This window comes from Aptenodytes patagonicus, chromosome W, assembly GCF_965638725.1.
Source record: "Aptenodytes patagonicus chromosome W, bAptPat1.pri.cur, whole genome shotgun sequence".
NCBI lineage: Eukaryota > Metazoa > Chordata > Aves > Sphenisciformes > Spheniscidae > Aptenodytes > Aptenodytes patagonicus.
The window spans coordinates 27467891-27489144 of record NC_134981.1 but is presented as its reverse complement, the minus strand read 5'-3'; the positions used below and the strand labels follow the sequence as shown (position 1 = coordinate 27489144).

The 21254-nt window shown below is 46.3% G+C and overlaps 1 protein-coding gene across 1 annotated transcript in view; it reads left to right on the top strand.

Annotated features, from left to right (window-relative positions):
• Positions 1-21048, top strand: part of LOC143172213 (A disintegrin and metalloproteinase with thrombospondin motifs 12-like) — a 97203-nt gene extending 76155 nt beyond the window's left edge. The window contains 3 exon segments of the mRNA XM_076361454.1: positions 5615-5735; positions 11740-11984; positions 20857-21048. Of these exon segments, the coding sequence (XP_076217569.1) occupies positions 5615-5735; positions 11740-11984; positions 20857-21048 (558 nt within the window).
• The last annotated feature ends 206 nt before the right edge of the window (positions 21049-21254 follow it).

The following is a 21254-nucleotide window of genomic DNA, read 5'->3' as shown; positions in this document are numbered from 1 at the left end:
AAGCTTATTTTGAGAAAAATCAGCTGATAAAAACTTTACATACCACCAGAATTATTGCTATTCATCTAAATCACAGGCCTCCACGTCTTAGATGCTATTAACAACCATTAAGTGTTGGACATTAGGTTGTGTTCTGCAACCTTGCTAGTTTTTAGAGAGGCAAAAACCACCCCAAAACTAAATGAAGATTTTGTTGACATTTAAAGGAATTAGTGAACAGAATTTTTGGTTTTGGCAAGGAAGAAGTTTTATCCTGACTCAAAATGAATAAATTTTTCTCTCACTTTCTCCCTGTAGCAAGCATGAACTGAAAAATCAGTCTTTACCAGAACTTTCTCGTTGACCCATTGCCCTGTGCTGGCAAGCTGGAGAAACAGCTGTCATGGGTATAAAACTTCATGCCTGCTGAGGAGTTCCTCTTTACCAGGGGGTTTGACTGCAGTAGAGGTTCTGCACTGTCTGATGGCCACGATAAGCTGTCACAGAGATCAGAAATTGATCTGTCATTTCTTGAGTTGTTTTGTGGCACTGGCTGGGTACGGGTGTATAAGCTCAGCATGATCGATAACTGAATCTCCAGCGAATACTCCCTGCCCCATGTACCAGTACTAATACAGGTTCAAAGCATCCATTCCTGTGCATGGCTTTTGTTTTAGATCTATTGACAAAGAGCCCAGAGCTGTGAAATATCTGTGAGGGCCTGTGAGTAAAATATTGGAGTTTCTCTGAGGCGCTAGTGAGAGTTGCTGTCTTTCAGTTCTGTTACTACATTGTGTTCCTGGGAATCCACGGTTGCTTCTACAACATAAGAAAGCAGACACAAATCCTAGATGTATAGGCCAGTCCTAGATGTTGAGGCCATTTGGGTGGTGCATTTCCATCTCAAGTAAGTCTCTGGTCACTACTGTATGTTTCATGACATGGTGGTGGGTTTGGGTTTTTTTAACCTTTATATTAATACACATGAGTTTGACATAGATATAGCAATCTCTACTATTAGTTTCTTTACATAGGATATATACTCTTTCACAAAACTGATTTTCCCCCTTTTTAGAAGAGCGGAGTACACTAAAGGCAGTGATACATGAGCTTTGAGTATTTCATAGAATCATAGAATAGAATCATAGAATCATTGAGGTTGGAAAAGACCTCTAAGATCATCGAGTCCAACCATCGACCCAACACGACCATGCCCACTAAACCATGTCCCTAAGCGCCTCATCTACACATCTTTTAAATACCTCCAGGGATGGGGACTCAGCCACTTCCCTGGGCAGCCTGTTCCAATGTTTCACCACTCTATCAGTAAAGAAATTTTTCCTTACATCCAATCTAAACCTCCCCTGGCATAACTTGAGGCCATTTCCTCTTGTCCTATCGCTAGTTACTTGGGAGAAGAGGCCAACACCCACCTCGCTACAACCTCCTTTCAGGTAGTTGTAGAGAGCGATGAGGTCTCCCCTCAGCCTCCTCTTCTCCAGGCTAAACAACCCCAGTTCCCTCAGCCGCTCCTCATAAGACTTGTTCTCCAGACCCCTCACCAGCCTCGTTGCCCTTCTCTGGACACGCTCCAGCACCTCAACGTCCTTCTTGTAGTGAGGGGCCCAAAACTGAACACAGTATTCGAGGGGCAGCCTCACCAGGGCCGAGTACAGGGGCATGATCACTTCCCTACTCCTACTGGCCACACTGTTTCTGATACAGGCCAGGATGCCATTGGCCTTCTTGGCCGCCTGGGCACACTGCCGACTCATGTTCAGCCGGCTGTCGACCAGCACCCCCAGGTCCTTTTCCGACAGGCAGCTTTCCAGCCACTCTTCCCCAAGCCTGTAGCGCTGCATGGGGTTGTTGTGGCCGAAGTGCAGGACCCGGCACTTGGCCTTGTTGAACCTCATACAATTGGTCTGGGCCCATCGATCCAGCCTGTCCAGGTCCCTCTGCAGAGCCTTCCTACCCTCGAGCAGATCAACACTCCCACCCAACTTGGTGTCGTCTGCAAACTTACGGAGGGTGCACTCAATCCCCTCATCCAGATCATTGATAAAGATATTGAACAAGACCGGCCCCAAAACTGAGCCCTGGGGAACACCGCTCGTGACCGGCCGCCAACTGGATGTAACTCCATTCACCACAACTCTCTGGGCCCGGCCGTCCAGCCAGTTTTTGACCCAGCGCAGAGTCCACCTGTCTAAGCCGTGAGCCGCCAGCTTCTCTAGGAGAATGCTGTGGGAGACGGTGTCAAAGGCCTTGCTGAAGTCCAGGTAGACCACATCCACAGCCTTTCCCTCATCCACTAGGCGGGTCACCTGGTCATAGAAGGAGATCAGGTTGGTCAAGCAGGACCTGCCTCTCATGAACCCGTGCTAGCTGGGCCTGATCCCCTGGTTGTCCCGCTCATGCCTTGTGAGTGCCCTCAAGATGAACCGCTCCATAATCTTCCCCGGCACCGAGGTCAGGCTGACAGGCCTGTAGTTCCCCGGATCCTCCTTCCCGCCCTTCTTGTAGATGGGCGTCACATTGGCAAGCCTCCAGTCGTCCGGGACCTCCCCCGTTAACCAGGACCGCTGATAAATGATGGAGAGCGGCTTGGCGAGCTCCTCCACAAGCCCCCTCAGCACTCTCGGGTGGATCCCATCCGGCCCCATAGACTTGTGAGCGTCCAGGTGGCGTAGCACGTCATTGACTGCTTCCTCTTGGATTATGGGGGGTTCATCCTGCTCGCCATCCCTGTCTTCCAGCTCAGGGGGCCGAGTACCCTGAGGATAACTGGTCTGCCTGTTAAAGACTGAGGCAAAGAAGGCATTGAGTACCTCATCCTTTTCCTCATCCTCGGTGACAATGTTCCCCCCCGCATCCAATAAGGGATGGAGATTCTCCTTGGCTCTCTTCTTGTCATTAATATATTTGTAAAAACATTTTTTGTTGTCTCTAACGACAGCGGCCAGATTGCATTCTAGCTGGGCTTTTGCCTTTCTCATTTCTTCTCTGAACGACCTAACGAGATCCCTGTACTCTTCTTGAGTCGCCTGCCCCTTCTTCCACAAGCGGTAGACTCTCCTTTTTTTCCTGAGTCCCAGCAAGAGCTCCCTGTTCAGCCAGGCCGGTCGTCTTCCCTGCCCATTCTTCTTACAGCGTACAGGAACAGCCTGCTCCTGCGCCTTTAAGACTTCCTTCTTGAAGAACATCCAGCCTTCCTGGACCCCTTTGCCCTTCAGGACCATCTCCCAAGGGACTCCCTCAACCAGCATCCTGAACAGGCCAAAGTCCGCCCTCCGGAAGTCCATGGTTGCGGTTTTGCTGGTCCCCCTCCTTACTTCACCAAGAATGGAGAATTCTATCATTTCATGGTCGCTAAGCCCAAGACGGCCTCCGACCACCACATCTCCCACCAGTCCTTCTCTGTTTGTAAGCAGCAGGTCGAGCGAGGCACCTCCCCTGGTAGGCTCACTTACCAGCTGCATCAGGAAGTTGTCTTCCACACACTCCAGGAACCTCCTAGACTGCTTCCTCTCTGCCATGTTGTATTTCCAGCAGACATCTGGGAAGTTGAAGTCCCCCACGAGAACAAGGGCTAGCGATTGAGAGACTTGTGCCAGCCGCTTGTAGAACGCTTCATCCGCCCCTTCATCCTGGTTGGGTGGTCTATAACAGACTCCCAGCACGATATCTGCCTCGTTGGCCTTCCCCCTCATCCTTACCCATAAACACTCAACCGTACCATCATCACAATCGTTGAGCTCTAGACAATCGAAACACTCCCTAACATACAGGGCCACCCCACCGCCTCTCCTTCCTCGCCTGTCCCTTCTGAAGAGTCTATAGCCATCCATTGCAGCACTCTAATCATGAGAGTCACCCCACCATGTTTCTGTGATGGCGACTAAGTCATATCTCTCCCGCTGCACAATGGCTTCCAGCTCCTCCTGCTTGCCGCCCATGCTGCGTGCATTGGTGTAGATGCACTTGAGCTGGGCTATCGATTTCGCCCCCGGCATCGGCACGCCACCCCTAGGCTCATCTCTAGTGAGCCTGGTTTTATCCCCTTCCCCCTTCAAACCTAGTTTAAAGCCCTCTCAATGAGCCCTGCCAATTCATGAGCAATGATCCTTTTCCCCTGTGAGACAGCTGGACTCCATCTGCCGCCAGCAGGCCCGGTGCCGTGTAAACCTCCCCATGATCAAAAAAGCCAAAATTCTTCCGATGGCACCAGCCCCTGAGCCACGTGTTGATCAGGTGTGTTTTCCTGCTCCTTTCAGTATCCTTCCCTGCCACTGTAGGGATAGAGGAAAACACTACCTGTGCTCCCGATCCTTGAACCAGTCACCCCAGTGCCCTGAAGTCCCTTTTGATCACTGCAGGACTTCTCTCCGCAACCTCATCACTGTCAGCCTGTATAACCAACAGCAGGTAGTAATCAGAAGACCGTACCAAACCAGGGAGCTTCCTAGTGATGTCTCTGACCCGGGCCACAGGGAGGCAGCAGACTTCCCTGTGAGACAGGTCCGGTCGGCATATCGGGCCCTCTGTTCCCCTCAGAAGGGAATCGCCTATGACAATTACCCTCCTTTTTTTCTTAGCAGAGGCAGTCATAATGCGTGGGGCTGACCGCCTCACCCTAGGCAACCTCCTGGATGGACCTTTGTCTACACCCTCGTTTGCCTCGCCCTCAAGTTCCAGGGCCCCATATCTGTTGTGTAAAGGCAACCGGGAAGGTGAGGGAGGCCGGGCGGGGGTTCACCTGGCACCCCAAGCAGGGACCTGTTTCCATTCGCCCCCCATCACTTAGGTCCCCTCTTTCTACCTGGTGACAAGAAGGCAGGGGATCCTCTGCTTCTTGTGGAGCCTCCATCTGCTGCCTCTGCCTCAGGGACGGTAGGGTGCAGCTCCACCAATCTATCTCCCTCTCACACTCCCTGATACTCCTCAACCTTTCCACTTCCTCCTTCAGCTCTGCCACCAGGCTGAGCAGATCATCCACCTGGTCACACCACACACAGGTGGTGTCTCTGCTGCCCTCTGGTACAGCTGACAGGCTCAGGCACTCCCTGCAGCCAGAGACCTGGACAGCTGTATGCTTGCGTGAGGACTCCGTCTGGGTCGCCACATTCCTTCTGGCAATGGCTTTCAGCCGAGTGGAAACCATAGCTGGTCCTCCTCTCAGAAGCCGACGATTACCAATTGAGTTGGCCTCTAGAGCCGGGAGGGGGGCTGCGCCTTGCCCGCTCGCCCTGCCTGCGCAAACTGCCGCGCAAACTGCCGCGCCACGCCCTTCTGACGCGCCACGCCCTGTTTGCCACCCTCCAGGTCGCTCGCGCTCCCTGGGGGCTGCTCTTCTAGGTGAGGGGGTTTGGCCACCGTCCCTCTTGTCCCCGCCCACGCTGAGTCAGAGCTGCCGCTCGTCAGGAACGCCCTCCTCTGGCTCGGGGAATGGGGGGGCTGGGGCACCCTCTCGCTCCCTGCGCTTTTGCTTTTCGCGGGTTTGGCCGCGGTTTTGCCGCTTCAGGAAGGGTCCCCCGGCGCGATCCTCCGCTCCGGACCCCTTTGCCTCGGTGGCTTCATTTGTGACATTTCATTGTGGAGGCCACATTTATTCTGAAACTGTTTTTCCTTCTAGACTGTTGGCTGTGATTATGAGATAAATTCCAACGCAACTGAAGACCAGTGTGGAGTTTGCCTGGGAGACGGCTCTGCTTGTCATACAGTGAAGATGATGTTTAATTAAAGCGAAGGATTTGGTAAAATGGGTTCTTTTTTTAAACTCTTCAGTTGGTGAAGTCATTTCTCTACATAAAAAGGCTTAAGAAGCGCTTCTCATTGTAAACTTAGTGATCAATCTGCATAGGAAACAGTAAATGGATGTTTCACAGTGAATCAATGCTTGTGCCAGAAAAGATCTGTGGTCTGTGCTTTTTAAGTTTACCTCGTGTAATAAAAATTATGTCAGAGTCCAACAGGCCCTACGCAAGTTATGCAAAAAATAATAAAACCCAAAATAGCAAGTGCATTTACAAAATGAATGTAATTTACCACCTTGGAAAATCTGGACCAAATCTCTGGACCATGTAAAGCACCAAGAAAATGCTGGAGTGAGTGGTTTGGGGATTCATTTCTAAGTGTCATAAATCTGATGCCATTGGCTCTGGTGACCATGTGCTACCTCTTCCCCATGCAGAACTTTGCACATCTGGTTGCTGTAAAAGTTTCTGTGGGATGCCTCTGTCTTGGAAGGGGAGAAAAGTAACTCCCTGTAGGGCTAAGGTCATTTGAATCAGCACTCGGAGGACTGAGCCTTTCTTCACTGATGACAGTGAGACAGACATTCAGGCTTTAAGTTGCCTTGTGTGGGATGAATGGGAGCCAAAGAGTCTAGAAGAGGGAGACTAAAACTGAATGAGAACCATGGCAGTGAGTTGGAGATGGAAGAGACAGACAGGATGAACAGCTTTGAATGGGGAACCAGGACAGGAGCGGGAGAGATGAGAAGACGAGGCACTGGAGAGTGTGCTTAGAGCGAGGTCTGTGGCTGAAGAGCAAGCCTGGTGCAGAGATGAGAAGTCTCAAAAGCAATAATTTGTACCATGCTAGTGAGGAGGGAGAAACTGCGGTGAGGGTATGGCTTTGGTTGGCTTTTGAGTTTTATTGTTTTTTCATCAAAGAATTCTAATTTGCACAAATATGATTTGTGCTAATAATTTAGAGCTGGTTTGATAAGATTTTCCAAAGTTTGGGGGAAAAGCACGTCTAATATTTCAGGGTTTTTTTTCTGTACTGTATATTTGGATTTGCTTCCCCCACCCACCCACCTGTATCCCACAGGTGAACTGTGAAGATGCCTGCAACTATGCAGTAGTGCAGGTTGTATATGTGTGTGAGACTTACAAAGGAAAATCTAGAACTCCCTCTCCTCCAATACTACAGTAATCCCCCAGCCTCTGATCTTTTGCTTCTGCTACTCTAAAATTCACTCTGCTTTTGACTGTGTGTGGGTTTTCCAAGGCTGCAGATGATGTGAAGTTTATTTTCAAAGAACAGGTTTACTTAAAGGGTCCAGTACTGTAACACATGGGAGGATAAGTGCCTCATTTTATTTAAATTCATTTTGTGCTTTATTTTCACTTAGTTTTCCCTTGCCCCGGGATTCAATAAGCTTCACTGACAGATACTGCTGAGGGATATTGAGTGTTAAGTAAAATTATTTCATTGCTTTCTTTAGATTCAGTAAAAAATTGATTGCTTCTGCAGATTCTTTCCCTTCTACAGACATTGACTCCATTGCAGAAAAAAATAAGGAAAAGTGTCAGGAAAGGCAGAGGTTGGTGGGCTCTTCAGCTTTTAAGACAATATATGAATCTCGCTGATGTTCACAGGTATTAAACTAAGAATAGGAAAATGGTTTTTGTTCATAGTATCTGGCTTCTTTTTGTCTCTGACAGGTACTGTGATGTTCTGTCTTGCAGTACAAATTTATGGCAGAGTGGCTACTAAAGAGTTTATGTAAACATGAAGACTTCAGGCTCATAAATTCAGTATAGGTATCAAAACTGGACCAAAGCACAGGGTACATGGTGCCAGTCACTGGGAAAGAAGATTTTAAGAGTTTTTTCTATGTTTAATGGCACAGAGAAATACAAAAGCAAAGATAATATATTTTGATGTAAAGCTTTCTTCAGAACCTAAGTCCAGCAGGACCTTTCTTGGTTCTGGTGCTGCAGCAGTGTGTATTCTGTCTGCAAGTTGACTAGGTTGCTAGGTCAGACTAATGAAATGCTAGGAAAGAGTTTTAATAATTCGGCCTTTCACTGCAGGGCAGGGTGATCAGTTTTACCTGAAGTCTTACCTCCTCATGTTCTGACAGAAAAGTTTTTTAAAATCTGTATTATTACTTGGATTTTCTTTAAAATTCTTTGTCTTTCCTGTGGATGCAAAATGGGAATAGCGGTCCAGGGGCTCCCAACACAGCTGCAGGAGTGACAGCTTCATCTGTGTAATGGATTCCATTAGAGTTTCATGATGGAAAACAAATCAGAGGTCTGATTTGCACAAATGGTCTCAGCTGTTGACACTAATGCTAGCAAGTACCTGGTCTGCACCTCTTTTTCAGGAGGTTCAGGTTTCAGAAGCAGGATCTAGGCCTGAGTGAAGAAGTTACAACCTCTCCTATGGTTAAGGTAGAAGAGGTCTGCTTTTATTTTAAGGTATATTTCCCCCTTTTAAAAAAAAGGGGGAAATCCCTGTTCTTATTTATGTTATTGTGGTGGCTGCAAAGGAGTGTTACTGTGTACAGCAGAACATTCGCAAGGCATGCACGCTCTTTTGGAAGGAGAATAAATTGCACTGTCGGATGGGGAGAAGCATTCGGGTAGAAGAAAGACTGAGGCACAAGGGGCAGGGGTTTAGGACTGTGGCAAGTGAAAGGAGCGTGCAGTAAATGGATAACAAAAAGGGGGAATGAGATTGTGGGGATCAGACAAAGGAATCTGCCTGGGAAGTGGAGGAATGGCTAGGAAAAGGTTGGTGGTCAGAAGGATGGGGAATTGTCCTGTTTTCACCCTTTTGTGTGTGTGTGGAAATGAATTTTCCACCTTTCAGTAGCAAGGCAACGGTGCATTTAAATTTATGAAAATTAGGAAATGAGGGATTATACGATAGGGGTGGAGGTGTCTTACTCTGCCAGTCAAAAGGCAAAATTAGGTGTATGTCACTCCTGTGAAGGGCTGAATTTTAGCAAAGTGATGGGCAAACAAGGAAATTGTGACTGTATTCACCTTAACCTGGAGGTTTATCCTGGGCCCGTTATCTCCTGACCAACCTGGCTGGGACTGAATCAACATGTGCCATGGTCTCCTTGCTACTCATGTTTCCTCTTCATGCAGCCAAAGTGCAGACAGAGGTCTGGTACGTGCCTGAACCTAGCCCTGAGATGGAGTCTGGACATAGCCGTGATGCAAATATGGATCTGAGAGACTGGAAGGTCTCCTGGATCCTCACTTAGGAGACTGTCTTTGGACTATAATTTTTTTCCCATTATCATCACACAATGTAGTGCTCCCTCTATTCCATGGGAAGGCTGTATGCAACCATACCTTGACTTGCAAACCCAATATGCCACCAGAAGCCTGTGCTGTTTTCCACGTAATATTCTTGTGGTAGTGCCTAGAACCTGGCTTAGAGGAAAATCATGCCTCAGGAACATACATTTTTAAGAGAGAGAAGCTCTCAGATACGACAAACTGGAAAGCAGGATGGGAGCTGTTGCAATAAGGAAAAATAGCTAGATCTGATTATCATCTGATCTGCAATACTGTGCTAACCACCTCAGTGAAGTTACTTCTCTCTCACAGCAATGGGAAAAGAAAAACAAGTTCTTTAGTCCTGGTAGAGCTGTGCCTACAACAAGGGTTGCATGAATTTATTCATGTTGTACTCTTGTCTGTGTTTAGGAGCATATAGATTTTAATTTTAATTAAAGAGGGAAAGATTAATATCATCTGAGAGTTGCCATTTCACGGGTGTATGGTAGCACCCACGATATGGATGCTCCAGGATTTAATGAGCACAGCATGTAGGTTAGACAGCTGACATTTTGACTGTTATTAAATCTCAGATCTCTAGATCCTTATCAGATGAAACCATATAACCAGGAACAATTATATAAACACCATCCACATCATTTTTAAACAAAAAATTATTATGTTGAGTGACAAACTCAAAAGCTTGCTGCTGATTAGCTTTGCTTTCAAAAGCAGCTAACGTTCATTGGGAATTAGTGTGAGGTTCTGGGAAATCAGGAGGTAATTTAGCTAGTCAAAAAAGGGAGGGCCAGGGGGAAGGGAGTGTGATACATTGCCCAAATGGTAACATCTGTCACCAGACAGTTGCAATATATTTAAAATCAGGTTTATGAACAACAGCAGGTGATTCAGACAAAAGTATTTATGCAAAACCTTTGGACAGAGATTTTTATGTTACAACAGAAAGAAAAATGTTTTATTGTTTTTATACTTTGTGTTTTGAACAAATGTTATTCTAATTACATCTGAAAAAAACCCTACTGGAAAAGGACACCAAGGTTGCAAAGCCAAGCTCTCAGGATGTGACATAATTAAGACTTTCCAGTGTTAATTTGTCCCACTTGTGAGTATGCCTTCTAATCAAGTCTTTAGTTACACGATCACATGCTGTGTTCATAACACATCTCCTCTGCACTGAATGAATAGAACATATGGGAGAATCATTAGATCTTGGTTACTTATAATAGACCTAGACCACTGGTTTCCTATGATAGAAGTTATTCAGTAATCCTCCAGATTTTGTTATTCCTTTCACTTATGAAAGACTGAAAAGTTTGAATTTCCTCAGTCAGTCTAGGAAACTTGCAAAAGGTGACATCCAGAAAACTCTCCCTCTTGAACATTAATCACAGGAAAAATATATGGAATTTAATTAGGAAGGGCCTGAAGTAGACAAATCCTTTTTTAGTACCATAAGCAACATATGACATTAGAACCAATACTTATCACCCCACAAAAGAGGTGCAAAGAAAATTCAGATATTAAAGACTTTGGGGCACTTATTTACCATGGTAGGTTGTTGTACAGTATATAAGTACTTCTGGTAGGTGGAGAGCGTTGATACTGAAGATCACTTAGTGTGCCCAGTGTGGTTTATCTCACTCATGTGAGTGAGTAATCAAAGGTGATAAGCTTATTTCACAAGAAAAGTGAACGGGATGTGAATCTCAGAATTTAATTCATGACCTCAGCAGTGTGTGATGAGAACTGAGGAACTGCATACGTACACTATAGCCAACCTTGAAGTAAAGCAGCACAAACTGCAGCTCACGGTCCCAGGGCACCTGCTTGTAGAGCTGTCATCCATCCAATTTCTGAAGTCCAGCCACGAGCAATAGCAAGAAAGCTATGAGTTTGTGTTCAAACTTCTATGTGAACTTCCTATTTTTAGTTTTCATTCAATAGCAATAGCAGCTCCCTGTAAGGTGAGAAGCACCGAGACTGATGTTATATACTGCTTGTGGTGCAAACAAAATTCCATAATAGATGCTCTGGCTTCATTCCTAACACACATACCAAAAATTTCTTTTTACAGATAACTTTGTACATGAAGAGCTGTTGAACTTCCTTATGAAACTCAGTAGTTAATAAAAATCTGTTCAGCTAATCTTAGTAATTTGAGGCATTTGAATGATTTTCAGTTTTTTGTAGCAAGGCTATCTATGGGAAACAGTCATGGAGAAGTTAAATGACTTAAGAGAAGGGACATGGAATTATGTACATACCTGTAAATTGGTGACAGATTAAAACATTCCTTGCAAATTGAAAAGACCTTTCCCACAACAGGCTGTTAACTTGCTGGGATTCCCTGGCCTTTCTCCAGAGTGTTCACGTTGCAATATGCCAGAGCCCTCGGGTATGATTATGGAGATGTTGATGCTCATCTGTGGAATAGATTTCACCTGGTGCAGCTCAGAAAAGCATTCACCTCCATATCCCTTCTAAATGCCACTGTCATTGCCTAAACACAATGCGTATTCGTATTCTCCAACTGATACTGGAAAACCTGGCTTGGAAAGTCACACTATTAACTAACTGAAATACAAGCTCTGTGATAGCACATTTGTATATATTTTCAAGCAAAGCTGATATTTTAAAAATCTTATGTATAAGTAAAGTGCAATGACGTTTTTGTTGTTCACCTCCATGAACCTTTCTTGTTTCTTAGGATACGTTGATATTGCGCTAATTCCGAAAGGTGTGAGAGGTATCAAAGTCATGGAAGTTGCAGAAGCAGGAAATTTCCTTGCTGCACGAAGTAAAGACCCAGAAAAATATTACCTGAATGGAGGCTTTATCATCCAGTGGAATGGTGAATACAAAGTGGCAGGAATGATATTTCAGTATGACAGAACAGGGGATCTAGAAAATCTGATTGCTCCAGGACGCACCAATGAATCAATATGGATTCAGGTAAATGGGAGATCACTAGCAGAACCTGTCATGGTTTAACCTCAGCCGGCATCTGAGCACCTCACAGGCGCTTGCACACTCTCCCCCCGCCCCAGTGGGATGGGGGAGAGAATTGGAAGAGTAAAAGTGAGAAAACTCATGGGCTGAGATAAAAACAGTTTAATAATTGAAATAAAATAAAATAATAAGAATAAGAAAAAGAAGAATAAGAAGAATATACAAAGCAAGTGATGCACAATGCAATTGCTCACCACCTGCTGACCGATGCCCAGCCAGTCCCCAAGCAGCAGCCCCCCCGGCCAGCTTTCCCCCAGTTTATGTACTCAGCATGACATCATATGGTATGGAATATCCCTTTGGCCAGTTTGGGTCAGCTGTCCCGGCTGTGCCCCCTCCCAGCTTCTTGTACACCTCCAGCCTTCTCAGTCGGTAGAGCATGGGAAGCTGAAAAGTCCTTGACTAGTGTAAGCACTACTTAGCAACAACTAAAACGTGTGTTATCAACATTATTCTCATATTAAATCCAAACCACAGCCCTGTACCAGCTACTAGGAAGAAAATTAACTCTATCCCAGCTGAAACCAGGACATTATCCACCCCTTATTCTATACCATCTACATCATGCCCAGGTCCCACAGTTTCCAATACATTTCCATTAATCACCACCCCTTTTCCTGTCTTTTGATATATATACACAGATACCATTCCCTTAGTCTATGGGCTGTCCCTATAAAATGTTCGTTGAGTTCATTTAGTCCATGACTTCGGGCTCCATCTGTCATAATAATCTTCCAGGGCAGAAAAGATGGTATGTGGTGTTGGATTGTTTCATGTTGAAGTCAATTCTGGTTCCATCATCACTGTGCTTTGCTTGGTTTCATCAAAGTTCATTCTTCATTAATCTGGGTGATTCTTATTGTAATACCATTGATATGGCATATAATATTATGTAGCACTTAACATCATACAGTTCAAATCATCGGCTATTCTCACCCAAAATCAAATCCCCTTGAGGTACACATGGGACTTCCCCATCCTCCCGCATTATCCACCAAGGGCACCCAGGTCCTTGAGCAAAAGCAATCCCACGGATGGGTTTGCCTCTGCCCGAGGCAGGAATAACCCAAACTGTCTTCCCCAGCATATTTTTTATGTGCACTACAGGGACTTTATCCCCATCTACAGTACGTAAAATGTTTTGACTGGGCAGGGCCAGCTCGATTGGCAGATCCCCTCGTGTTGACTAACCAGGTGGCCTTTGCTAAATGTGTATCCCAATGTTTGAACATCCCACCACCCATTGCTCTCAGTGTAGTCTTTAACAGTCCATTGTATCGTTCGATTTTCCCAGAGGCTGGTGCATGATAGGGGATGTGATACACCCACTCAATGCTGTGCTCTTTGGCCCAGGTGTCTATGAGGTTGTTTCGGAAATGAGTCCTGTTGTCTGACTCAATTCTTTCTGGGGTGCCATGTCACCATAGGACTTGCTTTTCAAGGCCCAGGAGAGTGTTCCGGGCAGTGGCATGGGGCACGGGATATGTTTCCAGCCATCCGGTGGTTGCCTCCACCATTGTAAGCACGTGGCGCTTGCCTTGGCGGGTTTGTGGGAGTGTGATATAATCGATCTGCCAGGCCTCCCCATATTTATATTTCAGCCTTCGTCCTCCATACCAGAGAGGCTTTAACCGCTTGGCTTGCTTGATTGCAGCGCATGTTTCGCATTCATGGATAAACCTGTGCAATAGTGTCCATGGCCAAGTCCACCCCTCGATCACGAGCCCATCTATATGTTGCATCTCTTCCTTGGTGACCTGAGGTGTCATGGGCCCACAGAGCTAGAAATAATTCACCCTTATGTTGCCAGTCCAGATCCACCTGAGCCACTTCAATCTTAGCAGCCTGATCCACCTGCTGGTTGTTTTGATGTTCTTCAGTGGCCCGACTCTTGGGTACGTGAGCATCTACGTGACGGACTTTTACAACCAGGTTCTCCACCCGGGCAGCAATATCTTGCCACAATGCGGCAGCCCAGATGGGTTTGCCTCTGCGCTGCCAATTGCTCTGCTTCCATTGCTGTAACCACCCCCACAAGGCATTTGCCACCATCCATGAGTCAGTACAGAGATAGAGCACTGGCCACTTTTCTCGGTCAGCAATGTCTAAAGCCAGCTGGATGGCCTTTACTTCTGCAAATTGGCTCGATTCATCTTCTCCTTCAGCAGTTTCTACAACTTGTCACATGGGACTCCATACAGCAGCCCTCCACCTCTGATGCTTTCCCACAAGACGACAGGACCCACCAGTGAACAGGGCATATTGCTTCTCATTTTCTGGTAGTTCATTATACATTGGGGCCTCCTCAGCATGCGTCACCTCCTCCTCTGGCGATATTCCAAAATCTTTGCCCTCTGGCCAATCCATGATCACTTCCAGGATTCCTGGGCGACTGGGGTTTCCTATTCGAGCCCGTTGTGTGATCAGTGCGACCCACTTACTCCATGTAGCATCAGTTGCGTGATGTGTACAGGGGACCCTCCCTCTGAACATCCAGCCCAGCACCGGCAGTCGGGGTGCCTGGAGGAGCTGTGCTTCAGTGCCGATCACTTCTGAAGCAGCTCGAACCCCTTCATATGCTGCTAATATCTCTCTCTCAGTTGGAGTATAGCGGGCCTCGGATCCTCTGTATCCCCGACTCCAAAACCCTAGGGGTCGACCTCGAGTCTCCCCTGGTGCTTTCTGCCAGAGGCTCCAGGTAGGGCCATTCTCCCCGGCTGCGGTGTAGAGCACATTTTTTACATCTTGTCCTGCCTGGACTGGCCCCAGGGCTACTGCATGGACTATCTCCTCTTTAATTTGTTCAAAAGCTTGTCGTTGCTCAGGGCAACACAATTTCACATTTGAAATCGTTCTTCTTCCGGGTCACTTGATAGAGAGGGTTTACAATCAGACTGTAATTTGGAATGTGCATTCTCCAAAAACCCACGACGCCTAAGAAAGCTTGTGTTTCCTTTTTGCTAGTTGGTGGAGACATGGCTGTTATTTTCTTGATCACATCCATTGGGATCTGATGACATCTATCTTGCCATTTTATTCCTAAAAACTGGATCTCCTGCGCAGGTCCCTTGACCTTACTTTGTTTTATGGCAAAACCAGCCTTCAGCAGGATTTGGACTATTTCCTTCCCTTTTTCAAAAACTTCTCCTGCTCTGTTGCCCCACACAATGATGTCATCAATATATTGCAGGTGTTCTGGAGCTCCACCCTGCTCCAGTGCAGTCTGGATCAGTCCATGGCAAATGGTGGGGCTGTGTTTCCACCCCTGGGGCAGTCGGTTCCAGGTGTACTGGACGCCCCTCCAAGAGAAAGCAAACTGTGGCCTGCACTCTGCTGCCAAAGGGACTGAGAGAAACGCATTAGCAATATCAATTGTGGCATACCACTTGGCTGCCTTTGACTCCAATTCGTATTGAAGTTCTAGCATGTCTGGCACAGCAGCACTCAGCGGTGGCGTGACTTCATTTAGGCCACGATAGTCTACTGTTAGTCTCCACTCTCCATTGGACCTCCGCACTGGCCATATGGGACTGTTAAAGGGTGAACGAGTCTTGCTGATCACTCCTTGGCTCTCCAGTCATCAAATCAACTCATGGATGGGAATCAAGGAGTCTCGGTTGGTGCGATATTGCCGCCGGTGCACTGTGGTGGTAGCAATTGGCACCTGTTGGTCTTCGACCTTCAGCAACCCCACAACAGAGGGGTCCTCCGAGAGACCAGGCAAGGTGGACAGCTGTTTAATTTCCTCCATCTCCAAGGCAGCTATACCAAAAGCCCACCGGTACCCTTTTGGGTCCTTGAAATACCCTCTCCTGAGGTAGTCTATGCCAAGGATGCACGGAGCCTCTGGGCCAGTCACAAGGGGGTGCTTTTGCCACCCATTCCCAGTTAGACTTACTTCGGCTTCCAATACAGTTAGCTGTTGGGATCCCCCCCGTCATCCCAGAAATACAGATGGGTTCTGCCCCTATGTAGCTTGATGGCATTAGGGTACACTGTGCACCAGTGTCTACTAGAGCCTTATACTCCTGTGGGTCCAATGTGCCAGGCCACTGAATCCACACAGTCCAGTAAACCCGGTTGTCCCTTTCCTCCCCCTGGCTGGAGGCAGGGCCCCTCTAGTCCTGGTCATAGTATCTGTTACTCACTTCTTGTAAATGCGAAGCAAAAGTCTCTTCATTAAGATCAGGAGTAAGATCAGCCCTTCTGCTCTGTCTGGGGAACTGCCCGCTGGAAACTGGAGCAGCAATTTTCCTGGAAGAACCTCTTTCTGTGATTGTTTTCCCTTGCAATTCACGTACCTGTGGCCCTAGGGCTGAGGTAGATTTTCCATCCCACTTCCTCATGTCCTCTCCGTGGTCACGCAGGTAAAACCATAGGGTGCCCCGTGGTGTGTACCCTTTATATTCTCTCTCTTGAGCAAAAGAACGCTGACTCCTAATAGCTGAGATACTGGTCCATACAGGTGGGGAGTAGGTGTAAGGGACGAGGCCCACGTGTCTGTGCTGTAAGCACAGACAATGCCCCAGGAAAAACTCCAGAAGCCAGCCACGGGGAGGGGCCCGGTGTCACTCTCCTTGACTGACTAATGTCTCAACCACTCCTGGAGCTGGGGTGAGAGAAGACTCTAGAAACTTTGGGCTGGAGCCAATAAATAGGGGCGCACGTGAGCCTCCTGAGGGCACTCTCCACACCGACACCCCTCCCCCGTTGGCAGGTCCGACGCTGGATCCAGGATTGGTGATTTCTTTATCTCTCTCTACCTCTCTCCTGCTTCCCAGCTCTCTCTTTCTCTCTCTCTCTCTCCCCCTCCTCCTTCTTGCTCTCTGCTTTTGATGTTGCTAAGTAATACAAGGCCTACCTCAACTCCTCACAAAGCTGCTTGGCTTGTATTATATATTAAGACATAGAGGGTTGATGCTTATAGAAGTGTTCGTGCCATTAAAGTTAGAGTTCGTGTTTGGGCCTAGAGTGTTATTTCACCTTAATCCTCACCAAGGGGATTTGCGTACCTTAGTCACTCTCCCCTTCCCGCAGGTGGGACGTGACAGTAGGATCTATCCTCTTTGAGTTGCTGGACCTCCCAGGACAGTTTCTCCACAACCGAGACGAGGGAGGAAGAGAGACTTTCCTCATATTGCCGGAGTTGACTAGCCAATTCATCCACCATTTGTCCCTCTCCGTCTTTCCAGGTCATTACTGCCAATGAGTTGGCATATGACGATGGTGCGCTCCTTATAAACTTCCGCCACATGGGTCGTGTGCACTTGACTTCATCTGGATCTTTGGATAGACCTATATAGATAGGTCTACCTATTTTGGTCTACCAAATATACCTATATTGGTATATACCTATATAGGTCTACCTTTGGATAGACCTATCTATCTATCTATCTACCTATCTATCTTTGGATAGACCATCACCATCTCCATGGTGATCCACTTGCCTGGGCGACATATGACATCTTCCTTGAAGGCATACCTTTCCTTCACACTTGACAAGAGTCGCCTCCAAAGGCTGAGGACTCGTGTCCCTTTTCCAATCACTTTGTCAATGCCCCCTTCCCTGGAAAGGGATCCCAGCTGCTTGGCTTCCCTACCCTCTAATTCCAGGCTACTGGCCCCATTATCCCAGCATCGGAGCAGCCAGGTGACAATATGCTCGCCTGGACGACGGCTGAAGTCTTTTCATATATCTCGCAGCTCACTCAGGGATAGGGATCGGGTGGTTACCGCCTCGTTTATGAGTTCTTCCTCTTCTTCCTCCCCAGGCAGTGCCCGGCTCTCCTCCTCCTGTTCTCGTGATAGCCCTACTCCGGGGTAGTCGGCCTTGTCCACTTCTTCCTCCGGCTCCCTCTTAGAAGAAGCTTCTTCCGCCCTTACTAAACGAGCCGACTTCCGCTTCCAAGATTTCTTCTTGTGTACAGGGGCGACTGATACCGGCACAAGTTGGCTCTTTGGTTCAGCCGCAGTGTCTGTCGCCGGGGTTAGACTGGCCGCAGGGCCTGTCGCCAGGGTTGAAGTAGCCGCAGTGCCTGTCGTTTTATCATCAGATCCAGAGACCTTCTCTTCCCCTTGAGGGTACTGAATGGTGTTGAACAGGGCTCGGTAGGCATGGGCCAGGCCCCAGCATGTTGCAGTGATCTGCATCTCTCTGGAGTTGCCAGGGTGACTGCATACTTTTTCCAAATATTTTACTAACTTTTCAGGATTCTGCACTTGCTCAGGGGTGAAGTTCCAAAACACTGGGGGTGCCCATTGGCCTAGGTACTTGCCCATCTTGTCCCACACACCCTGCCACTCATAATTATTCAGCCTTGGGGCAGATCTCTGGATGATATTCTTAAATTGCTTACCAACTTTAGACAAAACCGAAACAGTATTCCCAAGAAGTACCAATAGAAGTATCTTAACTGCCCAAGGATGTTCAAAATACTGAAAAATTACTGTAATGAAGGAGGAAACATTATAGAAGAAGGTAGTGACACTGCCATTCTGTATTTCCTCCGTAAAAAACCTCTCATAGGAAGAACTGTAATTGCTAATTGTCTCCATGAAGTGGTACCCGAAGTACAGTAATGGCTTCAGTACAAAGCTCAAATACCAGATTAAGCTCAAGGCCAGTGTGTTAATAACAAACCTCCCAGGCAAAACATCACAATCACTGCAGACGACAGCAAACTGCAAAACCCAACACTAATCTTCAACACGTACAGCAAAAAAAAGAGCATGATGCAGATCAGATAGATAAACTAATATCGAGAACAGATGAATCAATATTGTGACCTGCAACTGTTAACAGATATAAATTCCTTAATGTGCTCTGGTTAATCTGTTACTATCTCAAACCCTTCGGGCCCCACGTTGGGTGCCAAAAAGGACTGTTGTGGTTTAACCTCAGTCGGCAACTGAGCACCACACAGCCGCTTGCTCACTCTCCCCCCGCCCCGGTGGGATGGGGAGAGAATCAGAAGAGTAAAAGTGAGAAAACTCGTGGGTTGAGATAAGAACAGTTTAATAACGGACATAAAATAAAATAATAAGAATAAGAATAATAAAAGAATATACAAAGCAAGTAATGCACAATGCAATTGCTCACCACCCGCCGACCGATGCCCAGCCAGTCCCCAAGCAGCGGCCCCCCTAGGCCAGCTTTCCCCCAGTTTATATACTGAGCATGATGTCACATGGTGTGGAATATCCCTTTGGCCAGTTTGGGTCAGCTGTCCTGGCTATAATTCCCTCCCAGCTTCTTGTGCACCTCCTCGCTGGTAGAGTATGGGAAGCTGAAAAGTCCTTGACTTAGTATAAACGCTCTCAGCAACAACTAAAACATCAGTGTGTTATCAACATTATTCTCACGCTAAATCCAAAACACAGCACTATACCAGCTACTAGGAACGAAATTAACTCTATCCCTGCCGAAACCAGGACAGTTTGGATGGCAGCAGAATGTACTGGGGCTCTGATACTGAGGCTGGAAAAATACTTATATCTGTATATAAACCATTCTATTAGCATGCTGTCTTGCAAAAATCAGTTGAGCTATTTTGGAGAGAAATAAACACCTTGCTTGAGAGGGCAGTTCATCCTACCTGAAAATAGCTGTCCAGTGTCATAGTCTGATGACCATTAAAGACTAGTATAATCCAGTACTGCCACTAGGATAGGGATTCTTCCACCTGTAGTTGGTCAGTCCTTTGCCCAAACTTCCGTGTCTCTTGTGCCAGCTTAGACCAACACATGTGGCTTCGATGTGATCCGGACCCAGATGAAAAGTAACTATTTATCACAGAAAAGGAGCTGATGTCAGGCTGTGAACAAACAGTGAGAGCTAGGGAAGGCTGACAGCAGTGACAGCTTACACTGAACAAGAAAGTACAGAATTAGATAGATAGATTAATAGCTTATGGTAAGTAAAATGGATCCATTTAGCATCCACTAAGGTTGCTCCCTTTTGTTTCTTTTATGTTGCTTGTTGATTCTAACTTAAACGTAACCAGCTTCTGTTAATTCTGCAAAATTAGTTTCAAATTGCCCTTTTGTTCTCTGAATGTATCTTTCTTGGCTTGTTTGCCTGTGTATCCACCATGCAATTAAAAGAAGTATTATTAGAGGTGTGATGGGAGCCACTTACTTACACATTTTGAATGTCTCGAGAGAAGGCACATCTAATGGGTGCTCAACTTTCACTGTCAGAAACAAGATCAAGGAAACAATTAGGAGGAAAAGTAGAAGTTCATTGCTGAAGTCTTTTATCCCTTGATTATGTTTTTCTTTTCTCCCTCTCATCAGCCAAACGGTAAATTTCTTGAGTGGCTTTTCTCAATTGGAATTTTCCTTCTTAATCCAGAAACACTGAAAAATAATATTAAAGCTGTATCTGAATAAATTCTGTAATTTTCTGACCTACTGGTTGTTTTGTAACAGCTATTTCATATGGGTAGGGAAATTATCATTTATAATGGTGATAGGCAATAGCTCTTAATCAGCGGCACATTTGGCAGTGCCTTGGGTGGACTTTGCATTATCTTTTCTTACAGTCAATAGGATACCAATTATGCTGACCCACTTACTCCCACCTGTGCTTGCAAAAGTGCACGGCAAACAACTGTGTCTTAGAAAGATACACATGTGCACCACTGTCGGCACACAAATGGAAGTTTTGCTGGTTTGCTTTTCTGAACTGGTAGCAGGCTCCAAAATGGGCTGCTTTAAACCTTGCTGATTCTTCTGTTTTCACACTTTGAAGGCTTTGGGCCAGTAGATTATTAAAATCATAAATAATTAAATAAACCATACTCTTTTTTTCCAGCTACTTTTTCAAGAGACTAACCCTGGAATCAAGTATGAATATACTGTACGTAAAGAAGAAAGTCATGAGAATGAGATTGGAGAGCCGGAGTATTTTTGGCAATATGGAGACTGGACAGCCTGCAGTGTTACCTGTGGAAGAGGTAATTCCTCCCTGAAATTCTCAACCTCTGTGAACCAAAGTGAAAAATGACAGGATTTTTTTCCTTGTAATTTGTTGTCAATTTGTTCACAATAACCCTGCTTCCCAGCAATACTAATTTATAACCCACTCTTGTTTCCCTACTGTGTCTTTCCAATACATTAACTACAAAAAATATTCTTCATTTCTGTCCTGCCTTAATAAGTAACAATGCTTTTTGTGCATTTCTCAATAAATACTTTATTTAAATAAGTCTT